Here is a 26,743-nt window from a genome sequence, read left to right as displayed (position 1 = left end):
CGGGTTCTCCTTTTCCGTGGCCGAGTACAACCCTAGCTGCATCCTCAAGGCATGCGCAGACCAGCTGGCTGGAGTGTTTACTGACAAATTCAATCTCTCCCTATCCCAGTCTGCTGTCCCCACTTGCTTCAAGATGTCCACCATTGTTACTGTACCCAAGAAAGCAAAGGTAACTGAACTAAATTACTATCGCCTTGTAGCACTCACTTCCGTCATCATGAAGTGCTTTGAGAGGCTAGTTAAGGATCATATCACCTCTACCTTACCTGACACCCTAGACCCACTTCAATTTGCTTACCGCCCCAATAGATCCACAGACAATGCAATCACCATCGCACTGCCCTATCCCATCTGGACAAGAGGGATACCTATGTAAGAATGCTGTTCATTGACTATAGCGCAGCATTCAACACCATAGTGCAATCCAAGCTCATCATTAAGCTTGGGGCCCTGGGCCTGAACCCCGCCCTGTGCAACTAGGTCCTGGACTTCCTGACAGGCCGCCCCCAGGTATTGAAGGTAGGAAACAATACCTCCACTTCACTGATCCTCAACACAGGGGGTGCGTGCTCAGCCCCCTCCTGTACTCCGTTTACTCATGACTGCGTGGCCACGCACGCCTCCAACGCAATCAAGTTTGCAGATGACACTACAGTACTATGCCTGATGACCAACAATGACGAGACAACCTACAGGAGGGAGGGGAGGGCCCTGGTTGAGTGGTGCCAGGAAAATAACCTCTTATCACTCAATGTCAACAAAACACAGGAGCTGATCGTGGACTTCTGGAAACAGCAGAGGGAGCACCCCCCTATCCACATTGATGTGACCGCAGTGGAGAAGGTGGAAAGCTTTAAGTTCTTCGACGTACACATCACTGACAATCTGAAATGGCTGGATCACCGCCTGGTACAGCAACTGCACCGCCCGCAACCGCAGGACTCTCCAGAGGGTGGTGTAGTCTGCCCAACGCATCACTGGGGGCACACTGCCTGCCCTCCAAGACATCTACAGCACCCACTAGTCACTTTAATCATGTTTAAATACTGCTTTACTCTTCTCATATGTATATACTGTATTGTAGTCAATGCCTCTCCGATATTGCTCATCCTAATATTTTAGATATTTCTTAATTCCATTTTTTGATTTAGTGAAACTGCCAGATTAGAGGCAGTAGGGATGAGCTCTTGATAAGTGTGTGAATTGGACCATTTTCTGTCCTGCTAAGCATTCAAAATGTAACAAGTACTTTTGGGTGTCAGGGAAAATGTATGGAGTAAAAAGTACATTGTTTAGGAATGTAGTGAAGTAGATGTTGTCAAAATATAAAATAGTAAAGCACATATAGCCCAAAAAACTACTTCACTACACCTGCATTGCTTGCTGTTTGGGGTTTTAGGCTGGGTTTCTGTACAGCACTTTGAGATATCAGCTGATGTACGAAGGGCTATATAAATACATTTGATTTGAAGTAGGACTTAAGTATGTTTTACTTAAGTACTCTAAATTTCAGGATGCAGCAATTAATGAAACATTTCACCATAGACTATGCTACATTATTAACAAAAGTGGTGAGAGAATCATAATCACAAACACACATCATGGGCGTCAAAGTGAATGAAACAAACATAGCCCTATGTCATTTGTATCCACTTTTATTGAAGTTGATTCTATCACAGGTAACAGCCCCAGGCAAAGGGTAATGGAGGGAAATGGTCTGGTGGAGTAACAGGATTCAGAACCAAAGACCCCGTAACGCCAACTATTTCTTACAGAAAACAAAGCACCCATTGAAATGCTAGACGATCCAATGCAGCATTTAAAAAGGACCTTCAGAGGTAGACATTGCAGGCTATAAATGATTTGCAAGGTCTATTTTTCTATAGGATCACAGTGCTTTAGTAGTTCATTCAAATGACTTGGTCACATGATTTGGTCACCATCCATTGGTAACCATTCTTCAACACAAAGGAGTTCTTCCAAACAAAGAAATGCCTAGTGAGACTAACCGAGGTAAACCTTGGTCCCAGGAGAACATATTCAGTCACATCTTACACTTACTGCCATAAATACTGCACAAACACACACCATACACACAAACCAAACTAAACTTGAGTGCCTTGATACCAAATCCAGTACATTCATACAGTATGTAATACATGCAACAACCCTATCCCAGTCTGCTTAGAGTGACCATAACAAAAGTCATATCTGAGTGAGGTTTATAAAACAGTGCTGTTAAGTTATCATATGTACAGGATACACATGGTATACACCGTCCAACAAAATGCTTACTTGCAGGTTCCTTCAACAATGCAACAACAAGAAATAGCTCAGATTGCCTATTCCTCCATTACCCTCTTCCTCCTCTGTTCCCAATCTTTCTCACTCTACTCGGCACCCTGTCCTCCTCCTGTCTGCTCATCTCCCTTCTTCTTGTGTCCAGAGACGATGTCGTCAATGCGCAGCAACAAGATGGCCGTCTGGAGAGAGAAAGAAGAAGGAGTCCAAGGGAGTAGAACTGCACAGCCAAACAATATGTACAGTGCCTTCAGAAAGTATTCATACCCCCTTGACTTACATTGTGTTACAGCCTGAATTCAAAATCTCACCCCATAATGACAACGTAAAAACATGTTTAGATATTTTAGCACAATTATTGAAAATGAAATACAGAAATCTAATTTACATACATATTCAAACCCCTGAGTCAATACATGTTAGAATCACATTTGGCAGCGATTACAGCTGTGAGTCTTTCTAGGTAAGTCTAAGAGCTTTTCACACCTGGATTGTACAATATTTGCACATAATTTTTTTAATTCTTCATGCTCTGTCAAGTTGGTTGTGGATCATTGCTAGACAGCCATTTAAGTCTTGCCATATATTTTTAAGCCAGTTTAAGTCAAAACTGTTACTAGGCCCCTCAGGAATATTCAATGTCGTCTTGGTAAGCAACTCCACTATAAAAAAACATTAGGAACACCTTCCTAACCCTGAGTGGCTCGCCCTCAAAACAGCCCCAATTCATCAGGGAATGGACTCTACAAGGTGTCAAAAGCATTCCACAGGGATGTGGGCCTATGTTGACTACAATGCTTCCCAGTTGAGTCAAGTTGGCTGGATTTCCTTTGGGTGGTGGACCATTCTTGATACACATGGGAAACTGTTGAGTGTGAAAAAACCAGCAGTGTTGCAGTTTGACACAAACCGGTGCGCCTCGCACCTACTACCACACCCCGTTGAAAAGGCACTTAAATATTTTGTCTTTCCCATTGACCCTCAACGGCACACATACAATCTTTCTGAAGGCTTAAAAATATCTTTAACCCGTGTCCTCCCCTTCATCTACACTAATTGAAGTGAATTTAACAAGATACATCAATAAGGGATCATAGACTGACCAGGTGTTCTTAATATTTTGTTCACGCAGTGTATATTTGGCCTTGTGTTTAGGTTATTGTCCTGCTGAAAGGTGAATTTGTCTCCCATTGTTTGTTGGAAAGCAAACAACCAGGATTTTGCCTGTGCTTAGCTCTATTCCGTTTTTTTTTTTAGGATAAAAAGAAACTGTAGTCCTCGCCAATGACAAGCATACCCATAACATGATGCAGCCACCACCATGCTTGAAAATATGAAGAGTGGTACTCAGTAATGTGTTGTGTTTGCCCCAAACATAACGCTTTTTTATTAGGACATAAAGCTAATGTCTTTGCAGTTTTACTTTTAATGCTTTATTGCATGTTGATGTATCTTCAGTTCTCATATTACAGCCTTTAAACACTAACTGTTTTAAAGTCACCATTGGCCTCTGAAAACCTTGAGCGTTTTCCGTCCTCTCCGGCAACTGAGATAGGAAGGACGCCTGTATCTTTGTAGTGACTGTGTGTGTTGATACACCATCCAAAGTGTAATTAATAATTTCGCCATGCTCAAAAGGGATATTCAATGTCTACTTTAAAAAAAAAAACTGTTTTACCCATCAACCAATAGGTGTATTCTAGTCAAAGCTCATCCTATAAAACTACTGCTGTACACACGTTTTCTATTCATATACTGTCCATAATGTCTATACACACACCATCATATAAATATATATTTATTTCGGACTGACATTGCTCGTTCTGATATTTCATATATATATATATATATATTGTTTTGTTAGTTATTACTGCACTGTTGGAGCTAGAAACAAGCATTTCACTGCACCTGAAAAATATGTTTACGCAACCAACATTTGATTTGAGGTGCCCTTTGTGAGGCATTGGGAAACCTCCCGTCTTGGTAGTTGAATCTGTGGTTGAAATTCATTGCTCAGTTGAGGGACCTTACAGATTATTGTATGTGTGGGGTACAGAGATGAGGTAGTTATTCAAAAATCATGTTAAACGCTAGTATTGCCATGCAACTTATTATGGCGCTTGTTAAGAAAATGTTTTACTCCTGAACTTATTTAGGCTTGTCATAACAAAGGGGTTGAATACTTATTGCCTCAAGACATTCCAGCTTTTCATTTTTTATTAATTTGAAAAAATGTCTAAAAACATTCGAATTTAACATTACGGGGTATACTTCCGGGTTGGAGCGAGTGGTCGCATTTCGCATTTCGCTCCGCAGGTAGTATTACATTTCATTACAGTACAACGGTTTGACTTGTCTGATCTTAGCTAGCTACATAGCCGTCTTTGTATCAAAGATAATTGTGTAGTTTAGAGTAATTATCGTAATTACCGAGGTTAGCTAGTCAGCTATTTTCGTCCTAGTCAACACTGCTAGCTAGCCAGCAGCTAGCCGCTAGCCAACGTCTACCGTCTACCGAATAGCAGCACTGTAGAAACTATTACATTAGTTTCTACATCACAACGGAACGACTTGATTAGTGTAGTGTTAGCTAGCTACATAGTTGTCGTTGCTGTCTTTGTATCCAAGGTAATTGTGTAGTTTAGAGTAATTATCGTAATTACCGAGGTTAGCTAGCCAGCTATTTTCGTCCTAACGTAGGCAACACTGCTAGCAAGCCAGCAGCTAGCCAACGTCTACCGTCTACCGAATTGCAGCACTGTAGAAACTATTACATTACAACGGAACGACTTGATTAGTGTAAGCTAGCTACATAGTTGTCTTTGCTGTCTTTGTATCCAAGATAATTGTGTAGTTTAGAGTAATTGTCATTTTAGTCAATAAGATTTTTTGCAACGTAAGCTTAACTTTCTGAACATTCGAGACGTGTAGTCCACTTGTCATTCCAATCTCCTTTGCATTAGCGTAGCCTCTTCTGTAGCCTGTCAACTATGTGTCTGTCTATCCCTCTTCTCTCCTCTCTGCACAGACCATACAAACGCTTCACACCGCGTGGCCGCCGCCACTATAACCTGGTGGTCCCAGCGCGCACGACCCACGTGGAGTTCCAGGTCTCCGGCAGCCTCTGGAACTGCCGATCTGCGGCCAACAAGGCAGAGTTCATCTCAGCCTATGCTTCCCTCCAGTCCCTCGACTTCTTGGCACTGACGGAAACATGGATTACCACAGATAACACTGCTACTCCTACTGCTCTCTCCTCGTCTGCCCACGTGTTCTCGCACACCCCGAGAGCTTCTGGTCAGCGGGGTGGTGGCACTGGGATCCTCATCTCTCCCAAGTGGACATTCTCTCTTTCTCCCCTGACCCATCTGTCTATCGCCTCCTTTGAATTCCATGCTGTCACAGTTACCAGCCCTTTCAAGCTTAACATCCTTATCATTTATCGCCCCCCAGGTTCCCTTGGAGAGTTCATCAATGAGCTTGACGCCTTGATAAGTTCCTTTCCTGAGGATGGCTCACCTCTCACAGTTCTGGGTGACTTTAACCTCCCCACGTCTACCTTTGACTCATTCCTCTCTGCCTCCTTCTTTCCACTCCTCTCCTCTTTTGACCTCACCCTCTCACCTTCCCCCCCTACTCACAAGGCAGGCAATACGCTTGACCTCATCTTTACTAGATGCTGTTCTTCCACTAATCTCATTGCAACTCCCCTCCAAGTCTCCGACCACTACCTTGTATCCTTTTCCCTCTCGCTCTCATCCAACACTTCCCACACTGCCCCCACTCGGATGGTATCGCGCCGTCCCAACCTTCGCTCTCTCTCCCCCGCTACTCTCTCCTCTTCCATCCTATCATCTCTTCCCTCTGCTCAAACCTTCTCCAACCTATCTCCTGATTCTGCCTCCTCAACCCTCCTCTCCTCCCTTTCTGCATCCTTTAACTCTCTATGTCCCCTATCCTCCAGGCCGGCTCGGTCCTCCCCTCCTGCTCCGTGGCTCGACGACTCATTGCGAGCTCACAGAACAGGGCTCCGGGCAGGCGAGCGGAAATGGAGGAAAACTCGCCTCCCTGCGGACCTGGCATCCTTTCACTCCCTCCTCTCTACATTCTCCTCTTCTGTCTCTGCTGCTAAAGCCACTTTCTACCACTCTAAATTCCAAGCATCTGCCTCTAACCCTAGGAAGCTCTTTGCCACCTTCTCCTCCCTCCTGAATCCTCCTCCCCCTCCCCCCTCCTCCTCCCTCTCTGCGGATGACTTCGTCAACCATTTTGAAAAGAAGGTCGACGACATCCGATCCTCGTTTGCTAAGTCAAACGACACCGCTGGTTCTGCTCACACTGCCCTACCCTGTGCTTTGACCTCTTTCTCCCCTCTCTCTCCAGATGAAATCTCGCGTCTTGTGACGGCCGGCCGCCCAACAACCTGCCCGCTTGACCCTATCCCCTCCTCTCTTCTCCAGGCCATTTCCGGAGACCTTCTCCCTTACCTCACCTCGCTCATCAACTCATCCTTGACCGCTGGCTACGTCCCCTCCGCCTTCAAGAGAGCGAGAGTTGCACCCCTGCTGAAAAAACCTACACTCGATCCCTCCGATGTCAACAACTACAGACCAGTATCCCTTCTTTCTTTTCTCTCCAAAACTCTTGAACGTGCCGTCCTTGGCCAGCTCTCCTGCTATCTCTCTCAGAATGACCTTTCTTGATCCAAATCAGTCAGGTTTCAAGACTAGTCATTCAACTGAGACTGCTCTTCTCTGTGTCACGGAGGCGCTCCGCACTGCTAAAGCTAACTCTCTCTCCTCTGCTCTCATCCTTCTAGACCTATCGGCTGCCTTTGATACAGTGAACCATCAGATCCTCCTCTCCACCCTCTCCGAGTTGGGCATCTCCGGCGCGGCCCACGCTTGGATTGCGTCCTACCTGACAGGTCGCTCCTACCAGGTGGCGTGGCGAGAATCTGTCTCCGCACCACGTGCTCTCACCACTGGTGTCCCCCAGGGCTCTGTTCTAGGCCCTCTCCTATTCTCGCTATACACCAAGTCACTTGGCTCTGTCATATCCTCACATGGTCTCTCCTATCACTGCTATGCAGACGACACACAATTAATCTTCTCCTTTTCCCCCTTCTGATAACCAGGTGGCGAATCGCATCTCTGCATGTCTGGCAGACATATCAGTGTGGATGACGGATCACCACCTCAAGCTGAACCTCGGCAAGACGGAGCTGCTCTTCCTCCCGGGGAAGGACTGCCCGTTCCATGATCTCGCCATCACGGTTGACAACTCCATTGTGTCCTCCTCCCAGAGTGCTAAGAACCTTGGCGTGATCCTGGACAACACGCTGTCGTTCTCAACTAACATCAAGGCGGTGACCCGTTCCTGTAGGTTCATGCTCTACAACATTCGCAGAGTACGACCCTGCCTCACACAGGAAGCGGCGCAGGTCCTAATCCAGGCACTTGTCATCTCCCGTCTGGACTACTGCAACTCGCTGTTGGCTGGGCTCCCTGCCTGTGCCATTAAACCCCTACAACTCATCCAGAACGCCGCAGCCCGTCTGGTGTTCAACCTTCCCAAGTTCTCTCACGTCACCCCGCTCCTCCGCTCTCTCCACTGGCTTCCAGTTGAAGCTCGCATCCGCTACAAGACCATGGTGCTTGCCTACGGAGCTGTGAGGGGAACGGCACCTCCGTACCTTCAGGCTCTGATCAGGCCCTACACCCAAACAAGGGCACTGCGTTCATCCACCTCTGGCCTGCTCGCCTCCCTACCTCTGAGGAAGTACAGCTCCCGCTCAGCCCAGTCAAAACTGTTCGCTGCTCTGGCACCCCAATGGTGGAACAAACTCCCCCATGACGCCAGGTCAGCGGAGTCAATCACCACCTTCCGGAAACACCTGAAACACCACCTCTTTAAGGAATACCTAGGATAGGATAAAGTAATCCTTCTAACCCCCCCCCCCCCCCCCCCCTTAAAAGAGTTAGATGCACTATTGTAAAGTGGTTGTTCCACTGGATATCATAAGGTGAATGCACCAACTTGTAAGTCGCTCTGGATAAGAGCATCTGCTAAATGACTTAAATGTAAAATGTAAAAGTAAATTTTGCCAGAGACAAAATCTCAATTTAATCCATTTTAAATTTAGGCTGTAACAAAATGTGGAAAAAGTAAAAGGGGTGTGAGTACTTTCTGAAGGCACTGTAACTAATGAACACTTGTGTAGCGCCTCAATGCCCTCAACATTGTATTGAGCAGGTGGTTGGAAGTCTCACCTCTACTGCAGTCTTGTAGGTCTGGGCCTTCACGGCCAGTGGCTCCCAGATTCCCAGGGCGGTCATGTCAGCCAGGGTGCCAGTCTCTCCGTTCACCCCCCACGACACACTGCCCTTCTGGGTGTGCTTGGCCTGGAGTGAGATGGAGCTCAGTGAAAAGGCCACTATAATGTACAATCTCCCTTTCACACCCTCTCTCACACTTGCGCACACACTCTCCCATTGTCTTCCTCCGAGATGGTATGAGGTTCTACCTTTGACTCTCTCCGTCTCTCTTACCCTGAGGGAGGTGAGCACACGGATGGTGGAGGCACCACAGTTCTGGATGAGGGTGCGGGGGATGACCTCCAGGGCCTGGGCCAGGGCACGGTAGGGCCACTGCTCCACGCCAGTGAGGGCCTTGGAGAGCTCCATCAGCCGCTGGGACACAGCCATCTCGGCAGCGCCACCGCCAGGCAACAGGCTGGGCTCCAGCAGCACATTGCGGGTCACCTGCATGGCATCCTGCAGGTTACGCTCCACCTCCTGGGAGAGGTAAATGGAGGAAAGAGAGATTTCAGAACACAAGTAAAACCTAATATAGTCATCTTTGCACTGATAACTTCTATGACTTACAATTTTAAAAAAGAGACAGGTTCTAGGAGGGGAGTAGAGACTCATCCCATTAACGTCATTCTTTACATTATCATCCCTCTCTTTTAGCACTTAGTGATTGTTGCACAACAAAAAGCGCATATTATTTTGAATGCTTTATTCTCAGTTTCTCACCGCCAGGATTTCCTTGCTGGCTCCTCTCAGCAGGATGGTGCAGGCTTTAGGGTCTTTGCACTCTGTGACGAAGGCAAAGTACTCGTCTCCAATCTTCTTGATCTCAAACAATCCTGCCCCCAGGCCCACGTCCTCCTCGCGCAGCTCGTCCGTACGGCTGGCAATGCGTGCGCCACACGCCCTGAGGGGTAACAAGGAAATAGGTTAGAGCAGTAGTTGTGAAGACCATACACCCCGTTAAAGAAACATAAATAAACCAATACGCAATGAAAGTGCTCGGTCATTCGCTAGCTATGTACATAGTAACATGACACAGAGCAAAACGGCGAAATTTAAACATGTTTTTGTTTGCGAGAATTGTCTCCAATAATTGATGTAATGTCAACACATTTTTTTTTTTGCTTTCAATTGGCTTACCTGGCAATCCGGTTGTTGTCAGTCTTTCTTACACGGCGAATAGCCGTGATGTTAGCCTTCATCAGGTAGTGCTGAGCCAAGTCTGAAGAGAGAGGCAAAATATAGTCGAGGTAAAAACATTTTTTAAAGTCAGTTGCATCAGACATAGGCCTTAACAAGAACAATGCATTTTGAAGCAGCGTGGGGTACCCGAGATGCCCTTCTCTGTGAAGATGAGGTCAGGCTTGAGGCGGATGATGTCTTCACAGATCTGCTGGATGTACTCCTCCTCCATCTGCAGTATGCGGGCAAAGTCCTCCTCACGAGTGATCTCAATATCAGTCTGGCTCTCTCCCTTCTTGTACTCCAGGGAGCAGTCCAACAGGACAATACGGGGATCCTTGATCATTCTGCGCATGCGCGGGTGGGTCACGTCCTTGTTTACCATCACACCTCTCAGCACGCACGAGTCCTCAATGATCCCACCGGGAACCTGGACAAACACATTAACACAGAGGATGAAGCAGAACTTGGACTGCACAGGAAAACGGACATTAAAAAAAAGACACTTTGAACCTTACCTTTTCTACTTTGGCGTACTTCTTGATGTCGATCTCCTTGCGTCCGTTCTCCTCCATCTCCACAGTTTTGACGGCGTCCAGGGCGATGCTGCAGGCCATGTCAGACCAGCGGCTCAGGGCCTTGGTGTTGATGGCAGAGTTGATGATCTTCAGCATCATCTCCCTGTCGCTCACGTCCACTGGGGTGCTGGGAGGAGGAGAGTGTGTTGTTAAACAAATGTTATGAGTGTGAAAGCATTTGCCACCTAAAACAGTGGTTCTCAAACTGAGGGTCGCGAAAAGGTTTTTGTGGGGGTTGAAACTGAATGGGAAAAACACATTTTCCCTACATTTTAATTAGAGGTCGACCGATTATGATTTTTCAACGCCGATACCGATTATTGGAGGACAAAAAAAAGCCGATACCGATTAATCGGCCGATTTATAAAAATAAAATGTTATATATATATATATCACACACACACACATTTTTGTAATAATGACAATTGCAACAATACTGAATGAACACTTTTATTTTAACTTAATATAATACATAAATACACACACAGCTCTGAAGTGACAATGATACTGAAGAGTCTGCTTAGGAGACAAATACTCTCAACTGTTTGAATAAAAATAGAGTTTAAGTTACCTGTGATGAATGTTGAAAACAAAAACTGTCATTTCTATATGCAGGAAATCCTATTTTAATAATGGGCATGGTAAGAATTGACGACCAAAGTGCGAGTCATAATTCCCATGACACCTTCTGCAAAATCTGAAAAGCGGTTCCTTCATTTATTCCAAAGGATATTTTTTAGATTCACTTAAAATAAGGTCTGTGTTTTGTGTAGGCTTACACCACCATGCCAATTTTATAACTGTGTAGATATCCATAGGACAAGGTAACTCTGATCAATATTGGCTAAATATAAGCGAAGATCATTTTTTTTGTAGAGTTGATTTATGAATATATGTTGACAAACGTTACCTTATCCTAGTGAGATTTACACGGGTATCAAAACGTTGAGGCGGTTTAAGCCTGCACGAAACACAGACCTTGTTTGAAGTAGATCAAGACATTCTCTATGGAAGACATGAACGGTAAAATAACGAAGGAACCCCTTTCAAGTTCAGCCGCAAGTTATTACAGGAATTATAACGCGTCGACTATTTCTCTCTAAACCATATACCTTTGACTAATCCGGAAACTATCACCTCGAAAACAAAACGTTTATTCCGTTCCGTATTTTATCTAACGGGTGGCATCCATGAGTCTAAATATTCCTGTTACATTGCACAACCTTCAATGTTATGTCATAATTACGTAAAATTCTGGCAAATTAGTTCGCAAAGAGCCAGGCGGCCCAAACTGTTGCATATACCCTGACTCTGCGTGCAATGAACACAAGAGAAATGACACAATTTCACCTGGTTAATATTGCCTGCTAACCTGGATTTCTTTTAGCTAAATATGCAGGTTTAAAAATATATACTTGTGTATTGATTTTAAGAAAGGCATTGATGTTTATGGTTAAGTACACATTGGAGCAATGACAGTCATTGATTGATTGTTTTTTATAAGATAAGTTTAATGCTAGCTAGCAATTTACCTTAGCTTACTGCATTCGCGGCACAGGCAGGCTCCTCGTGGAGTGCAATGTAATCAGTGTTAGAGCATTGGACTAGTTTAACTGTAAGGTTGCAAGATTGGATCCCCCGAGCTGACAAGGTTAAAAATCTGTCGTTCGTTCCTAGGCCGTCATTGAAAATAAGAATGTGTTCTTAACTGACTTGCCTAGTTAAATAAAGATTAAATAAAGGTGTAAAAATAAATAAAAATCGGCGCCCAAAAATACCGATTTCCGATGGTTATGAAAACTTGAAATCGGCCCGATTAATCGGCCATTCCGATTAATCGGTCGACCTCTAATTTTAAATAGGCTACATATACCAATTGTATTGTATATTTATACATTTGCCTATTCGATCTGGTTACTAACAAAATAATTTGGTACAATACTGTAGGCCTGTCTCAAACATCTCATCTGTGCCTCAGAACCAAAAAGTGTCTTGACTCTTGACCAGTCATCAGCATTTGGCACACAAAGGCAGGCATGCATATCCAGGTTAATGACCAGAAAGCACTGGTTTCATTTTCTCCAGTTTTAGCAGACAAAAAAATAGTATGTTTATATATAAAAAAGATTAGCAATGTGCTACAGACGCATCTTTGCCAGAATAGGCTTCCTGGTGATTCGTTGATCATTTTCATACAGGTCTAGGCCAAGTTTGGGTGGCTACTGGCTATCTGTCTAAAGATACCATAGTTGTAACGTCGCACTGCCTTCAATACTTATGGGATGAAGATGTAATACATTTACCAGAATATGTTACAATATTTGTGAGGAATAAAAAGGCTGCAGACAGACCATGCTTTCTAGCCATCCTGCAACATACAGGTCAGCCGTAACCTGGACTCCAGAGAAGTGACATGACATTGGCTGCTAACATGAATGACTTTCACCTTAAAATGCAGGTCTAAAACATATCTTGCGTTTTGAGTGGATCACTGTTTGACATGAAACATGCAGTGACCAGAAAAAGTATTTGGGCCAAAGCTCTAGACTTCATATAAAATCACAGATTTGCATAAAAAGTGAAGTTACACAGATGTCAAGTTAGGATTCAACCCTTAACGATTAAAAGGTTGTGTGTGTGTGTGTGTGGGCGGGCGGTAGAGGCTGGAATAGTACCTGATATCTTTGAGCAGGTTGAGCATATCATCCAGGGCTTGCCTGTAGGCACTGATGACAACCGTCGGGTGCATCTGCTGCTCCAGGAACTGCTCTGACACAGACAGCATCTCACCCGCTAGAGAGATGCACAAAATGTATGGATGTCTCCCCGGCCATGGCTGTCGATAACACCTTCTGTGGCAGAAACACCCCCTAAAGAAATCCACGTCTTGCGGCCAAAGTGGCCGTTGTGCCCTTGGGCTGAATATAATAATACAAATTCCTTCTCCCAGCTGCCAATCGCCCTGCTCCGAAGCACCCCTCACTCACATGGCTCTCAGATATTTCAATTCTTATTAGTCAATGCCCGTCACGTGATCAGGTCCTTTTCACAGGCATTGCAGCTCCGAAGTAGACTACTAGTGATGTCAGAAACATTGGGATGCAACGGCGCATGCATCCTTATGAAATTCCAAGGCAAATATTGAAGACGTTAGAACTGTCCATGTTTACTTTGTCAGCCAACAAGATGAGTAACAAACAGAAAAAGCACTAACCTATGTCAATCTACTATCTCACATATGACATAAGTTGACCTTTCTATGGGTCAGCTTGTCGTTCTGTGCAAAAAAGAAACATTCCAAACAGACGCTCTGGGACAGTTGTGGGATGATAGACCCCAAATGAATACTACTACCGTACATCAAAACAAAATTTCAAAAGCAATGAGGCTGATGCAACAGATCAGAACTTCTACATTTTACATTTACATTTTAGTCATTTAGCAGACGCTCTTATCCAGAGCGACTTACAGTAGAGTGCATACATTGATTACATTTTACATACTGAGACAAGGATATCCCTACCGGCCAAACCCTCCCTAACCCGGACGACGCTATGCCAATTGTGCGTCGCCCCACGGACCTCCCGGTTGCGGCCGGCTGCGACAGAGCCTGGGCGTGAACCCAGAGACTCTGGTGGCGCAGCTAGCACTGCGATGCAGTGCCCTAGACCACTGCGCCACCCGGGAGGTTCTAGATTCTAGATTAAAATGTTGATAACCTATTATTTCTTCACATTATAAGCGCAGTAATGCGCACACGGCAGCAGGCTATAAATGTTCCAACATGCAATTAGCAGGAACGGTCTATCAGGTTGCGTGGAAAACACAACTAATGGGACACAGAGTTAAATGTACATTATTAAAATGTTTGTTAATTTTTATTAAATTAGGCCCTATTAATTTCTGCATACTTTTAACTCGGATCTCGTATGTGGACAGAGAATTGCGTAGTTGGTACGCAAAACGCGTGCATGTTGGCAGGTCTGCAATTGGCACAACATCGCCCGGGTTTGGCCGGCATTTTAAATACGATTTTCTTCGGAACAGATTTGCCTAGTTAAAATAAAGGTTTAAAAAAAATCCTAAATGGCCTTGCCCCTAAAACCACTAAATTCTTGGCCTGGTTGAGACACAGGAGTAATACATGAAGAATAGGCTGGATTGGATTACTAGTGTACTACTACCATGAGAATAGACCTGATGGTGCAGTCTATTCACAGTATTGAGCATGTGGTGACTCACCCAGGATGATGACAGAGGTGGTGCCGTCTCCCACCTCCTCGTCCTGAGTGCGGCTGATCTCAATCATGGACTTGGCAGCCGGGTGCTGGACCTGGATCTGTGGAAGCAGAGACAGAGGGAAGGAGGTGGGCTTTGCACTGGGGCACTGAACATTGATATTTTCTGCATGGAAGTAGACGTATTGGGAATCATAGCAAGTGTGCTCTTCTCACCTCTCTCAGGATAGCGTTGCCATCGTTGGTCATCACAATCCCACCCATGGGGTCCAAAAGCATCTACACACAAAGCATGTTATGGTTTCCCCAATTCAAGTGCTACCATAAAGTATGTTTCAAGCAAAACTGTGACAAAAACCTGGGTATAAAAAGAAACCTATAGCTCACTTTCATCATGGCCCTTGGTCCCAGGCATGTTCTGATGACGTCTGCGATCGTCTACAACACACACGAAAAGAGGTTTATCTATATAGTGTCAACAGGCAATGCATCATAGCTATCCTACATTCCTCATCAATTGAGCTACAGTAGCAATGTACTGGGTAGGGATGTGACGATACCAGTATCGCAATATTTTTTCCATGGCAAAAATGAAAAAGCAGACCAACCTCTTTGGTCCTTAAACACATGCTGTATGTAAAATATTGTGCGCTATAGCTTGGAAAATAAACATGACTCTAGATGACAACATGATGTTCGTTTCCAACATTAGGGCTGTTTTTCAAAACTTCATGGCCCCCCCCCCCCCCATGATGATAGCAATTATCACGATACTGGTATCATCCCAGCCCTAGTACTGGGCCCCATAGTCAGCTATTAAACATACAATTATGTTGAAATAACATAGCTAGAAACCATGTTGATTCAACCAAATACAGTGGAAGACACCAACTAATGGGACCGCACCTTGGCTGCACTGATATTTCCCGTCTGAACCTTCCGTCCAGACTCCCTCTTCATATTCTGGCCTGTAGGGAACATGAGAACGGAGTTAATAGTATATTGTGTAAAATATTGCTGCAAAAACACACCAGAACAAAACATCATTACAGCAATTAGTCTAGTTACCGCTGGGATCCAACAGTCTACGTTTGTTCTACACCTTTTGATTTCCATGTACAAATTAATATCCCACATCTGTAGCTCGCTAGCTACCGAATTTACATCATACAAAAGCTAGCTAGGCGTATCGTGTGGATTATGGATGTCTCGTATTTTGGAAGGCTGACATTTTACGCTGTAATGATATGCCTTGCTGCTAACAGATACATAATTACTAAACTACACACAAATACTGCACCAAAGTTGGCTTAAATCATCTGACATACTAGTTACTGACATGCAGGAGCTGTCTAATGTTGACATACCTGGAAGCTCCAACGACTAGGTTCAAATTGCAGTGATTTGAGTCAAACTTCGAGTTTCACTAATGTTGTCGAACAGATGGGTAGGACTCCCATGTTTTTAGCCCCAATTGGTCAACAGCAACCAAACTAGCTAAAACTAGCTAGCAATGAAGTATTATCAATGTGTAACGTCATTGCAAAATGTATTCTTGAGAATTGACATTTTAGTTAAGCACTTAACGTTAACGGTTGTGTAAAATGTACTGTAGCCAGCCAGATAGGTTAGTTGTAACGTTATCTGACGTTACGGCCAAGAAAGTCATACAAAGAGCTAGTTAGCCTACTAGCTAAATACCTTGCTAACGCTAATTAGCGAGCACTGTCAGTTGTCGGCAAGGAAGCAGAAGCACATGCTTTGTAGCTGGCTACCTGTGTAGCCTGTACTGGCCGCTTGTCAGGATATTACAAACGACAAAGACATCAAAATGCGTCACATTTCCACAGAAATCAAAATTAAGATGTTACATTTCTCGTTGCTTAAGGTTTTTCTATTTACTTACTCAGCACGAGAACCTGTTGGCCCATCATTGTGACAGTGTGTGTGGGACAACGGTCTGGAACCTTCTGGGCAGCACTAGAGGAAGAAGATCCAGATGCGGGGCGGATTACTTCTAGTGTGTTAACCAATAACCTTCGAGCTAAACGTGATGTACTGTGACTTCCACCAGTTGGGGAACCGGGGTAAACGCAAGAGGATTAAAGGGGAGGCGAGTATGTACAGGGCATCATTGTGAGACGCACCCTGTACCATATTTTCATTGCCCTGTACAAAACCAAGCAACTCCATATACAGTAATCCAATATTAGCTAGACCTTTTCTGAAATTCAAGGATACCTGTATTACAGGATGTTTCCCTTCTTGTTGTTGAATTGAAAAAAAGAGAGATATGACAATACCAAACCACTATTTTGTATTTATTTTACCTTTATTTAAAACTAGGCAAGTCAGTTATTAAAGAACAAATTCTTATTTACAATGACGGCCTAAACTGGACGACCCTTGGCCAGTTGTGCGCTGCCCTACTAATGCAGGGATCAACTAGATTCAGAAGCAGGCCGTTTTTTTCTGGAGCGGAACATAATTACAAATAATTTGTAGACTGCAAATTGACCGCAAGAAGCCCAAACATATGTTTGTCTAACAATCATTTCAGACCTTCCTTATATTTGTATACGATCACGTCTCTCTATTATATGTGGGAACACTTCGGAAACAGATTTCTTAAATTAAAATCACTTTGAGCTGATTTCCTAGTGTTTTTAGTTTTTTTATACTGAACAAAAATATAAACGTAACATGCAACAATTTCATTGATTTATATCTGTATTCCCATTCATTGAGTTACAGTTCATATGAGGAAATCAGTCAACCGAAATAAATTCACTAACCCCTAATATATGGATTTCACATGAATACAGATATGCATCTGTTGGTCAAAGATACCTTTAAAAAAATGGGCCTCAGGATCTCGTCATGGTATTTTGTGCATTCAAATTGCCATCGATAAAATGCAATTGTATTCATTGTCTGTAGTTGATGCATGCCCATACCATAATCACACCCCCAGCATGGGGCACTTTGTTCACAATGTTGACATCAGCAAACCACTTGCCCACACAACGCCATACACATGGTCTGCGGTTGTGAGGCCAGTTGGACATACCACCAAATGATCTAAAATGACGTTGGAGGCAGCTTATGGTAGAGAAATGAACATTAAATTATCTGGCAACAGCTCTGGTGGACATTCCTTCAGTCAGCATTCCAATTGCACGCTCCTTCAACTTGCGACATCAGTGGCATTGTGTTGTGTGACAAAACTACACATTTTAGAGTCGCCTTTATTGTCCAAAGCACAAGGTGCACCTGTGTAATGATCAAGCTGTTTAATCAGCTTCTTAATATGACACCTGTCAGGTGGATGGATTATCTTGGCAAAGGGGAAATACAACATTTGAGAGAAATAAGCTTTTGTGCGTATGGAACATTTCTGGGATCTTTTATTTCAGCTCATGAAATATGGGACCAACACTTTACATGTCGCGTTTATATTTTTGTTCAAAGTATGTCCAACAATGACTATGTCCAACACAAAAAAACATGTTTGTTTAAATATATATATATTTTAGGGGCTCGCCAGTTGGGGAACGCTGCACTGTGTCCAGAAAACTAAATATGTATTCACTGATGTAAGTATGCGTACTGTGTTACTACGTTGTACGACAGTAGACTATTGTCTGACTGTTTTCCAGAAGAAAGTCAGACACATCAAATACACATTTTTAAAAAATGTTACCGGAATCGTTTAAGTGAGAAAACGCCAAAGACATATCTCAATTTCTTAGCAGATCAAAAATAAACTGTAAGGATAATGGGTCCTCTGAGTGCAAAACTCTAGCAACAAATAAAATGTACATCAATAAATTATAAGGCTCGGTCAAAAAAGAGACAATTAAGATAGCAAATATCCTTTGTTTTCACACATTATGTACAAAGTATGTTGCTTACTGTATACTCTATTCAATAAATATGACTACACACACACACACACACGTCCTTCATAGCCACATCCAAACATCGTACAGGCCTTTCAGAAGTTAGTTGCTCTAAAAATTCCTGGCAAAATGGCATATGATAGAAACAAATAGAAACCTGAATATTCAAAAACATAGGGTGCAAACATTTGTTTTCAAGAACAGCATTGTGGCTACTTGTAATTTTTGCCAATCTGAATATTGCCTTTACAGTATTTCCAATATGGTTAATTTGATATTTGCATGGCCAAAAAAAAGGGAGAATGGGTTGGGATGTTTTGGGTTTTGTATGCAGTCAGGAGGCAGATAGATCAGGAGTGAGTGGTTGGTTGGTTGTTGGTGCTGTCTGGAATGACACCAACTCAGTAGCTCAAGCGCACATACAAAAAGACCAGTGGGTATTTATACCCATCTGAACTTTTTTTTAGAACTAGGAAATATGGAGCCATTTCAGAGTATTTTACACAAGCAATCATCATTGGTGGAATGGATGGTATGGCTTATGATGGTGAGGAAGACAGATGGTTCTGAGATAGAGGAGAGATGGTAAGTCAAGATCTATATAGAAACAAATAGGTGTTATTACAGTATCATTATAGACTATATATTAATATCACAGTATTTGATGCATGATAAACCTGCAACAAACTGATCCTTGGTGAGTTCATGCCGTCGATGTACATTTTGATTTTGCCTTTATATGAATGTAAATTGGGAAGGTTTGGTTCAGTCTTATGCCAAGACAAATCAGCCTCATCTCTCTTCCAGGTCACTTGACATTAGAAGCTGGCAGTCCTCACTCATTGTTTCTCTTCTGTAGAAATGCTATTACTCCTCCTGATCAATTACAAGGGGCTCTGTTCCTGGAGAGTTAATCGTGTAACTTGGATTTCATTCAAATCTATTGTTTCAAGGGGAAAAAAACTTTGTGGGTAGAGTTTCTGGAGTGTTATTTCATCAGAAATAAAGAATCTCAGCAGAAGTTGTGACTCTTCAGGAACAGCGTATCCACAACTGCAATTCCAGGGGTCTCAAGATACATTTCCCATCATACACCCCTGCCATCGAATCACTTCTGTTCACAAGTCTTCTCTCACGCCGCTGACAACGGGGATGTGCGAGGATTCTCTCTTCAAGTACTTGATGAAGTCCTTCACTTCACGGGCTCCCTGGAATTACAAGAAAACATTTTAAGCACCCTTTGTAACCCGACATATACAATCTTTGATACATCAGTATATGCAGTGTTTCCCCTAGGATTGTTTTCAGCAGCGGTGGCAAATCTAGTGGGTGAAGTAGTTTTGCGAGCCATTGCTTTCAGTCATTGCGCTATTCCTTTAAAAGCATGTTTTGGCAGAAATATCTATAGAAGATGTCGTGGAAAATTGCAAGATTATGTTATAGTGCTGGTAAGATTATATTATAATCTTTGTATTGCATTAGAATGGTTGTTTTATTCGACAGAATAGAGGATTCTGTCGACTATTGTGTTTGTGTGTTCCACTGAGGATGGGTCTCTATGAGATAGCACTGCCAGAGGAGATTTACGATGTCTTTGGGTAATAAAGCCTAAAGAGCATTCCAGATAGTAAAGCTAATGTTTTTGTGCTATACCCTACCAGGGTAAGACGGGTTCCAGTTTGGAGTAGGAGGGGGCCAGACACTGGTCTTTACAATAAGAACTGTCGACACAGCAGTAACTGTCTGCTATGTTTTATAGATATCTTTCATACAAATCTTAACCTTTGTGAACTGTTCCTAAGATCTGTGGTTCGTCATGTAAGTTGAGAGGGGTGTATCTTGGCTATAAAAGATCTTTGTATTCTTATGTAGGGACTCTCAGAATTCATTATAGACACTGAATTGATCTGAGAGTCAAAGGGCTATTGTAAAGCTCATATTATTAAAGATGAAGTTTAAGTATAACTCTGACTGGTGTGTGGTTTGTAACTCTTCTCATTTGGTAATACAGGAAAATGCCATCACAATGCAAAAGAATCTCTCTCTCTCTATATATATATATGTTTCTTTTAAATATATTTTTTGGGAGTGGCGGGACGCCGCTGCTAAATGAATATAGGGGAAACACTGGTATATGACTAGTTTGTGTCTGCTTATGTAAAATGGTAATAACATTTTGGGAGATTTCACCTCATATCGTTTGGGTTGGTCCTTCTTGTCTGCCCGAGCAAAGTAGATGGTGGGAAACCTACAGAACAATACATGAGAGAGCGAGAGAAACACAATGAATGAATGACCAGAGACAGGAAGAAAATGAATGGAAAGATAAGTGAGAGCTGATAGAAGGAAAAGGATAACCAGGTGATAAAGTGTGGTGTCTCACCCTTGCACATCAAAGCCTTGTGGAACATCATTGGCTGTAGCGTCCATCTTGGCAATGACAATATTAGGGTCAGAGTAGAGCTGAAGGGAGAAGAAAAAAGGAGAAATAACCAATGAGAACAAAAGGGTTTACTTGGCTTTAGCTCTTTTCCTTAGTTTACTGACAAATCACAATTCTCAATGCATACAATTGTTCTGAGGAAAGCCATAATAGTAAACAGTGGCAGTAAATAAAATATTCTGTTCTAGTTTTAAATTACATAAAATGTGGCATTGGTGAGTCTGTGTATGTAGTCTTTCTCACCTGTTCTGCCAACTCCTTGTACTTGGGCTCCAGGCTCTTACAGTGACCACACCAGGGGGCATAGAACTCAATCAGCACGTCCTTCTCAGGGTCATTCACAATCTCTTCAAATGACTCTGCTACCACTACCTGGGAGTGGGCGCGCGCATACACACACGCACAAAATAAATGTGATTTGTCACGACAACAAAATCAGAAACACAAATGTACTGCGATTGAGTATTGAATAATAACACAGAAATACAGACACTCGTTCACATAGACAAACAAACATACCTTGACGGGACCCTTGTTTTTCTCAGGGATGGGCTCCGACTTGATGTAACGTTTTAGTCGTCCAGCAAAGTAATCCTCCAGGAATCTTTCCAGGGACTTCCCATCTCTCCTGTTAAATAGGATCAACAACAAACATAATTAGTAGGGTTGTACGTGGTGGAACTTAAAGGTTAGACTTAGAACCTCAACTAAACTCAGCAAAAAAAGAAACGTCCTCTCACTGTCAACTGCGTTTATTTTCAGCAAACTTAACATGTGTATGTATTTGTAGGAACATAACAAGATTCAAAAACTGAGACATAAACTAAACAAGTTCCACAGACATGTGACTAACAGAAATTGAATAACGTGTCCCTGAACAAAGGGGGGGGGTCAAAATCAGAAGTAACAGTCAGTATCTGGTGTGGCCAGCAGCTGCATTAAGTACTGCAGTGCACCAGATTTGCCAGTTCTTGCTGTGAGATGTTACCCCACTCTTCCACCCAGGCACCTGCAAGTTCCCAGACATTTCTGGTGGGAATGGCCCTAGCCCTCACCCTCCGATCCAACAGGTCCCAGACGTGCTCAATGGGATTGAGATCCGGGCTCTTCGCTGGCCATGGCAGAACACTGACATTCCTGTCTTGCAGGAAATCATGCACAGAACGAGCAGTATGGCTGGTGGCATTGTCATGCTGGAGGGTCATGTCAGGATGAGCCTGCAGAAAGGGTACCACATGAGGGAGGAGGATGTCTTCCCTGTAACGCACAGCATTGAGATTGCCTGCAATGACAACAAGCTCAGTCCGATGATGCTGTGACACACCGCCCCAGACCATGACGGAACCTCCACTTCCAAATCGATCCCGCTCCAGAGTACAGGCCTCAGTGTAAAGCTAATTCCTTCAACGATAAATGCGAATCCGACCATCACCCCTGGTGAGACAAAACCACAACTTGTCAGTGAAGAGCACTTTTTGCCAGTCCTGTCTGGTCCAGCGACTGTGGGTTTGTGCCCATAGGCGACGTTGTTGCCGGTGATGTTTGGTGAGGACCTGCCTTACAACAGGTCTACCAGCCCTCAGTCCAGCCTCTTTCAGCCTATTGCGAACAGTCTGAGCACCGATGGAGGGATAGTGCATTCCTGGTGTAACTCGAGCAGTTGTTGTTGCCATCCTGTACCTGTCCCGCAGGTGTGATGATCAGATGTACCGATCCTGTGCAGGTGTTGTTACACGTGGTCTGCCACTGCGAGGACGATCAGCTGTCCGTCCTGTCTCCCTGTAGCGCTGTCTTAGTACGGATATTGCAATTTATTGCCCTGGCCACATCTACAGCCCTCATGCCTCCTTGCAGCATGCCTAAGGCATGTTCACACAGATGAGCAGGGACCCTGGGCATCTTTCTTTTGGAGTTTTTCAGAATCAGTTGAAAGGCCTCTTTAGTGTCCTAAGTTTTCATAACTGTGACCTTAATTGCCTACCGTCTGTCTGTAAGCTGTTAGTGTCTTAACGACCGTTCCACAGGTGCATGTTCATTAATTGTTTATGGTTCATTGAACAAGCATGGAAAACAGTGTTTAAACCCTTTACAATGAAGATCTGTGAAGTTATTTGGATTTTTACAAATTATCTTTGAAAGACAGGGTCCCGAAAAAAGGGCCGTTTGTTTTTTTGCTGAGTTTGTCTGTAACTCACGTGAACTCCTCCCTCATGGTGTACTTGAAGCCCTGTCGTGTTCTGATGGTTACGAAGGGCAGATCTCCTCCGTCCGACGCACCCAGACCAAACTCCTCCTCTAGCTCGTCCACAAAGTCCCTGCGATTGGCCACGGCAAAACTCAAGCCCTGGGACGCAAACTGATAACCCACCTTCATCACCCTGAGAAGAGCACATGAACGACATTTAAAAATAATGATAGGGAACTTATATACCACCTTGTATACAATATTTGGAGTTCAGGTATTATATGTACTGTATGTAGGATAAGGTCGAAATCAAAATACATAATACAAGAGAATACATATTTACATTACTACTTGGTCACACTTTACGTTGCCCAATGACCATGTAAGGTAATAATAGTATTTCAATATCATCCCATAAAAAAAAAAACGAGTGTAACATAATTCTAACCAATACAATAATAACATACCTACTATGAATTCAGTATCAAATTAAAAACAGAACTGAAATAAAAGAGAAGGTTGCTATTAAGTGTGGGTCATCTAATATGAGTGTGGTTTAAAGTGTTGTGGTATTGGAGGTGTACCAACCTGTTCCTCCAATAGTTGGAGCCTTTGGGGTTCCGAAGGTAGTCCAAATCATAGTACGCAGTCAACAAGTCCTGCCCCTTCAGCTTATCTCTGTTCTCATTGGTCAGATGGGGGCACATTCCGAAACTGACCAAAGGAAACAGGAAGACCAATAACATTAGACACTCAAGTAGAGGTAAAGGGGGAAAGAGAGATGGGGATATGAAAAAGAGAAACTGATATGATAGAGAGAGATAAGAGAGAGATAGAGACACTAATGTAACACAGACATTCAGGTGATGGATTTAGAGTAGACAAACGGGAGCAGTAGTCTTACATGTTGTCTCTGATGAAGCGGCGCAGTGTGTGGGTGGTGACGGTCTCAGTAAAGCGCAGCACGCTCTCCTCAAACTTACCGCTCAGCCTTGGGGGCCTGAACAGCAGAACACTCCTGGAGAGACGCAGGGGAGAGCGATAAGACGGTAGTTGATCAGTCTGTTGGTCACACCATGCACAGTCACACTATAGCAGTGTTTCTCAGTCCATTCCAGGGTGTACACAATTTTGCTCTAGCCCAGCACTAAGACACCTGATTTACCTCAACAGGGTTATCTTGATCTCACTCTCTATCACGCTCACTTCTTCCCATTCTCTTCCTATCCCTCCCTCCCTCCCATTCACTCACTCACTCACTCACTCACTCACTCACTCACTCACTCACTCACTCACTCACTCACTCACTCACTCACTCAGTGTCCACCCCGTGTTTGAGGCCCAGGGTCATGTTGATGGTGTGGGCGAAGCGGAAGTGGTCCCTCATGACGCCGGCCGCCTTCAGAAACTCTGCCAGCTGAGCACTGTCAGGCCCAGAGAAGAAACCTGGGAGGGGAGAGGTAAGTATGGAGAGAGAGTACATTAGCCCTTTCCAACACTGCCAGTGTTGGCTTCCACCATGTTGCATTCACCTCTCACAAGGCCTTTCAGAGCAGTGAACATCAATTAAATGATGGACAATGTGAAAAGTACAGATTTAGGGAGCCAAAGATTCAGTTAAGAACAAACAGGTAACTAATACTCTTCTAGAGTACTACGTACCCACTACACTGGCGTCAAAATGGTTGACAAAGGCCTCGACGTCTGCCTCGCTGCGCAGGGTAACCGAGTTGGGTCCAGCCTGCTTCTTCATGTAGTGGACAATCCCATCTGTTTGTATGCAGACAAATGCATTAGTAGGCCTACATGATGAGTGTACTTTAAATAACAACACTTAAAATCACACACACCTGCTGAGCGTGGTCCGTCATAGGACGAGGAGTCTTCTCCGTTTCTGAAGATCTTGAGCGTGGGGTACCCTGTGACTCCGAAACGCCCGCAAATGTCTGGGCTCGCTGTGCAATCCACCTGAGGGGTGAGATGGATGGAAGAGATACAGAGGGTGGAGAGGTAGAGAGAGGCAGTGTGAAAGGAGAGAGAAAGGGATAGATAGAGTAAAACAATTATAGAAAGCAAAAGAGTGAGAAAAAAGATAGGGAGATGCCAGAGGCAATAGACCCGTCTGTTTTCAAACATTGCTGCAGGAGGGCGATGTGCGCAAGTTGGTGGCAAAACACATGGGAGTTCTTATAGGGGGGGAAAGGCTCTATTTAGGAGGGCATTTCACACTACTTTTGGATTATTATTTTATTTTAAGGCTCGTGTGAATGTCCTGCTTAATATAATATTTGTGTCATCATCACAAATCAACTGCATTATACTTTTAAAAAACACTTCAACCAGAAAAATGTCTCTTTGGCTAGCTTTTGCTACAGCCTATGTAGCAAAACAACTGCTGCATCCAAAAGTTATTGAGCAAAGATCACAACACAAACATAATCTTAGGAACTTTTCAAGCAAGAATCGAAACATCATTGTAAGCACATGAGAACCCCGAAACGTTATTTTGTTTAGAAGTAATAAAAACGTAAATCCAGGATGTTTCATGGGCGCATACGTCGATGCCTTTCTTACTGCAGCCAAGAGTAGGGTGCATCTGTGCGTGAACGTCGACGTCACTGTGTCGTGTACTGGAAAGGGGTCTATATAAAGTACATTAGCCCTTTCATATAATGTCCCTGGGTTATATAAAAAGCTACTGTACCACAAATTGGCAAACAAAATAAATTGATAGCTATTCTGACAAAGTGGTGTGGTAGCTATATCATACCTTAGCAAGTGGCACTGTCCCTTTCAGTCGACTGGCTGCGGTCTCAAAATCTGGGGCTAGTTTCTTACAATGTCCACACCTGCGAAGCAAATAATGATACAATAGATTACTGGAGATATAATCCAAGGAACTGAATATGAAGTGACAGGCAATGCAAATGATACCATAGTTATGCGTGGGTATAAACGTGGTATACCTGTAAAACTCATAAGCAAATTGTGGTTATAAAGACATCATATTGCCAATTTTGAAAACATATCAATAGCTCAAATACTATTTGCACATAACGGCCAACATGCTGCTAGCTAGCTTGCATTGATACAGTAGCTATTTTCCTTGAGCTTGACAGCTGAAACAAAGAATATAGTTAGCTGGCTAACGGAACATGTCTTGGACAGTTGCCTAGAATAGATACTGTACTTACATATTTGCATTAAATTACATTGCATGTCTATGAATGACAATGGATATAGACAAAAGGGAATGTTTCCATTTGTTCTCTCACCATGGAGCGTAGAATTTCACTAACATCGTCTCGTGCTCCGCTGCCAGGTAATCGAAATCCGCGTCCCCTAACTCTAGCACATCACCCCGTGCGACTACCGCTCCAGAAAATATTACAACCGATAACATGAAAGCAGGGATGAGCGACAAAAAGGATGCCATATTTCTAAATCCTTCAAGTGAACAGAATTATCAAATAAAATACAGAAACAAAAAGAGCCCATATGTTGTGGAAAAGAGATCCCTCGCTGCCACCCTGCGGCTCCTCTTTCGGAAAAGACGAGTGGACAATTGAAAGGCGGGACATAAACGGAATATGACGG

At 43.6% G+C, this 26,743-nt stretch overlaps 2 protein-coding genes across 2 annotated transcripts; both read right to left on the bottom strand.

Annotated features, from left to right (window-relative positions):
• Nucleotides 1-1,639: 1,639 nt before the first annotated feature.
• On the bottom strand, nt 1,640-16,645 carry LOC120022799 (T-complex protein 1 subunit gamma). The gene is made up of 13 exons (XM_038966796.1): nt 16,523-16,645; nt 15,523-15,584; nt 15,004-15,054; nt 14,833-14,895; nt 14,621-14,717; nt 13,054-13,171; nt 10,319-10,505; nt 9,948-10,230; nt 9,759-9,840; nt 9,342-9,522; nt 8,853-9,098; nt 8,574-8,705; nt 1,640-2,483 (listed from the first exon to the last, which is right to left on the bottom strand). Exons 1-13 carry the CDS (start codon nt 16,548-16,550, stop codon nt 2,391-2,393), a joined length of 1,623 nt encoding a protein of 540 aa, XP_038822724.1. The 5' UTR covers nt 16,551-16,645; the 3' UTR covers nt 1,640-2,390.
• Nucleotides 16,646-18,001: 1,356 nt separating this feature from the next.
• On the bottom strand, nt 18,002-26,698 carry LOC120022270 (protein disulfide-isomerase A3-like). Its single transcript, XM_038966170.1, has 13 exons — nt 26,422-26,698; nt 25,917-25,995; nt 24,997-25,114; nt 24,809-24,916; nt 24,463-24,592; nt 24,051-24,164; nt 23,735-23,860; nt 23,157-23,339; nt 21,481-21,589; nt 21,205-21,333; nt 20,902-20,981; nt 20,709-20,766; nt 18,002-19,726 (listed from the first exon to the last, which is right to left on the bottom strand). The coding sequence occupies exons 1-13, from the start codon at nt 26,580-26,582 to the stop codon at nt 19,637-19,639; spliced, it is 1,485 nt and encodes a 494-aa protein (XP_038822098.1). The 5' UTR covers nt 26,583-26,698; the 3' UTR covers nt 18,002-19,636.
• Nucleotides 26,699-26,743: the final 45 nt, after the last annotated feature.

This window comes from Salvelinus namaycush, chromosome 27 (genome assembly GCF_016432855.1).
Source record: "Salvelinus namaycush isolate Seneca chromosome 27, SaNama_1.0, whole genome shotgun sequence".
Lineage (NCBI taxonomy): Eukaryota > Metazoa > Chordata > Actinopteri > Salmoniformes > Salmonidae > Salvelinus > Salvelinus namaycush.
Note: the sequence above shows the minus strand (reverse complement) of the source record. Positions and strands in the feature narration are given on the sequence as shown.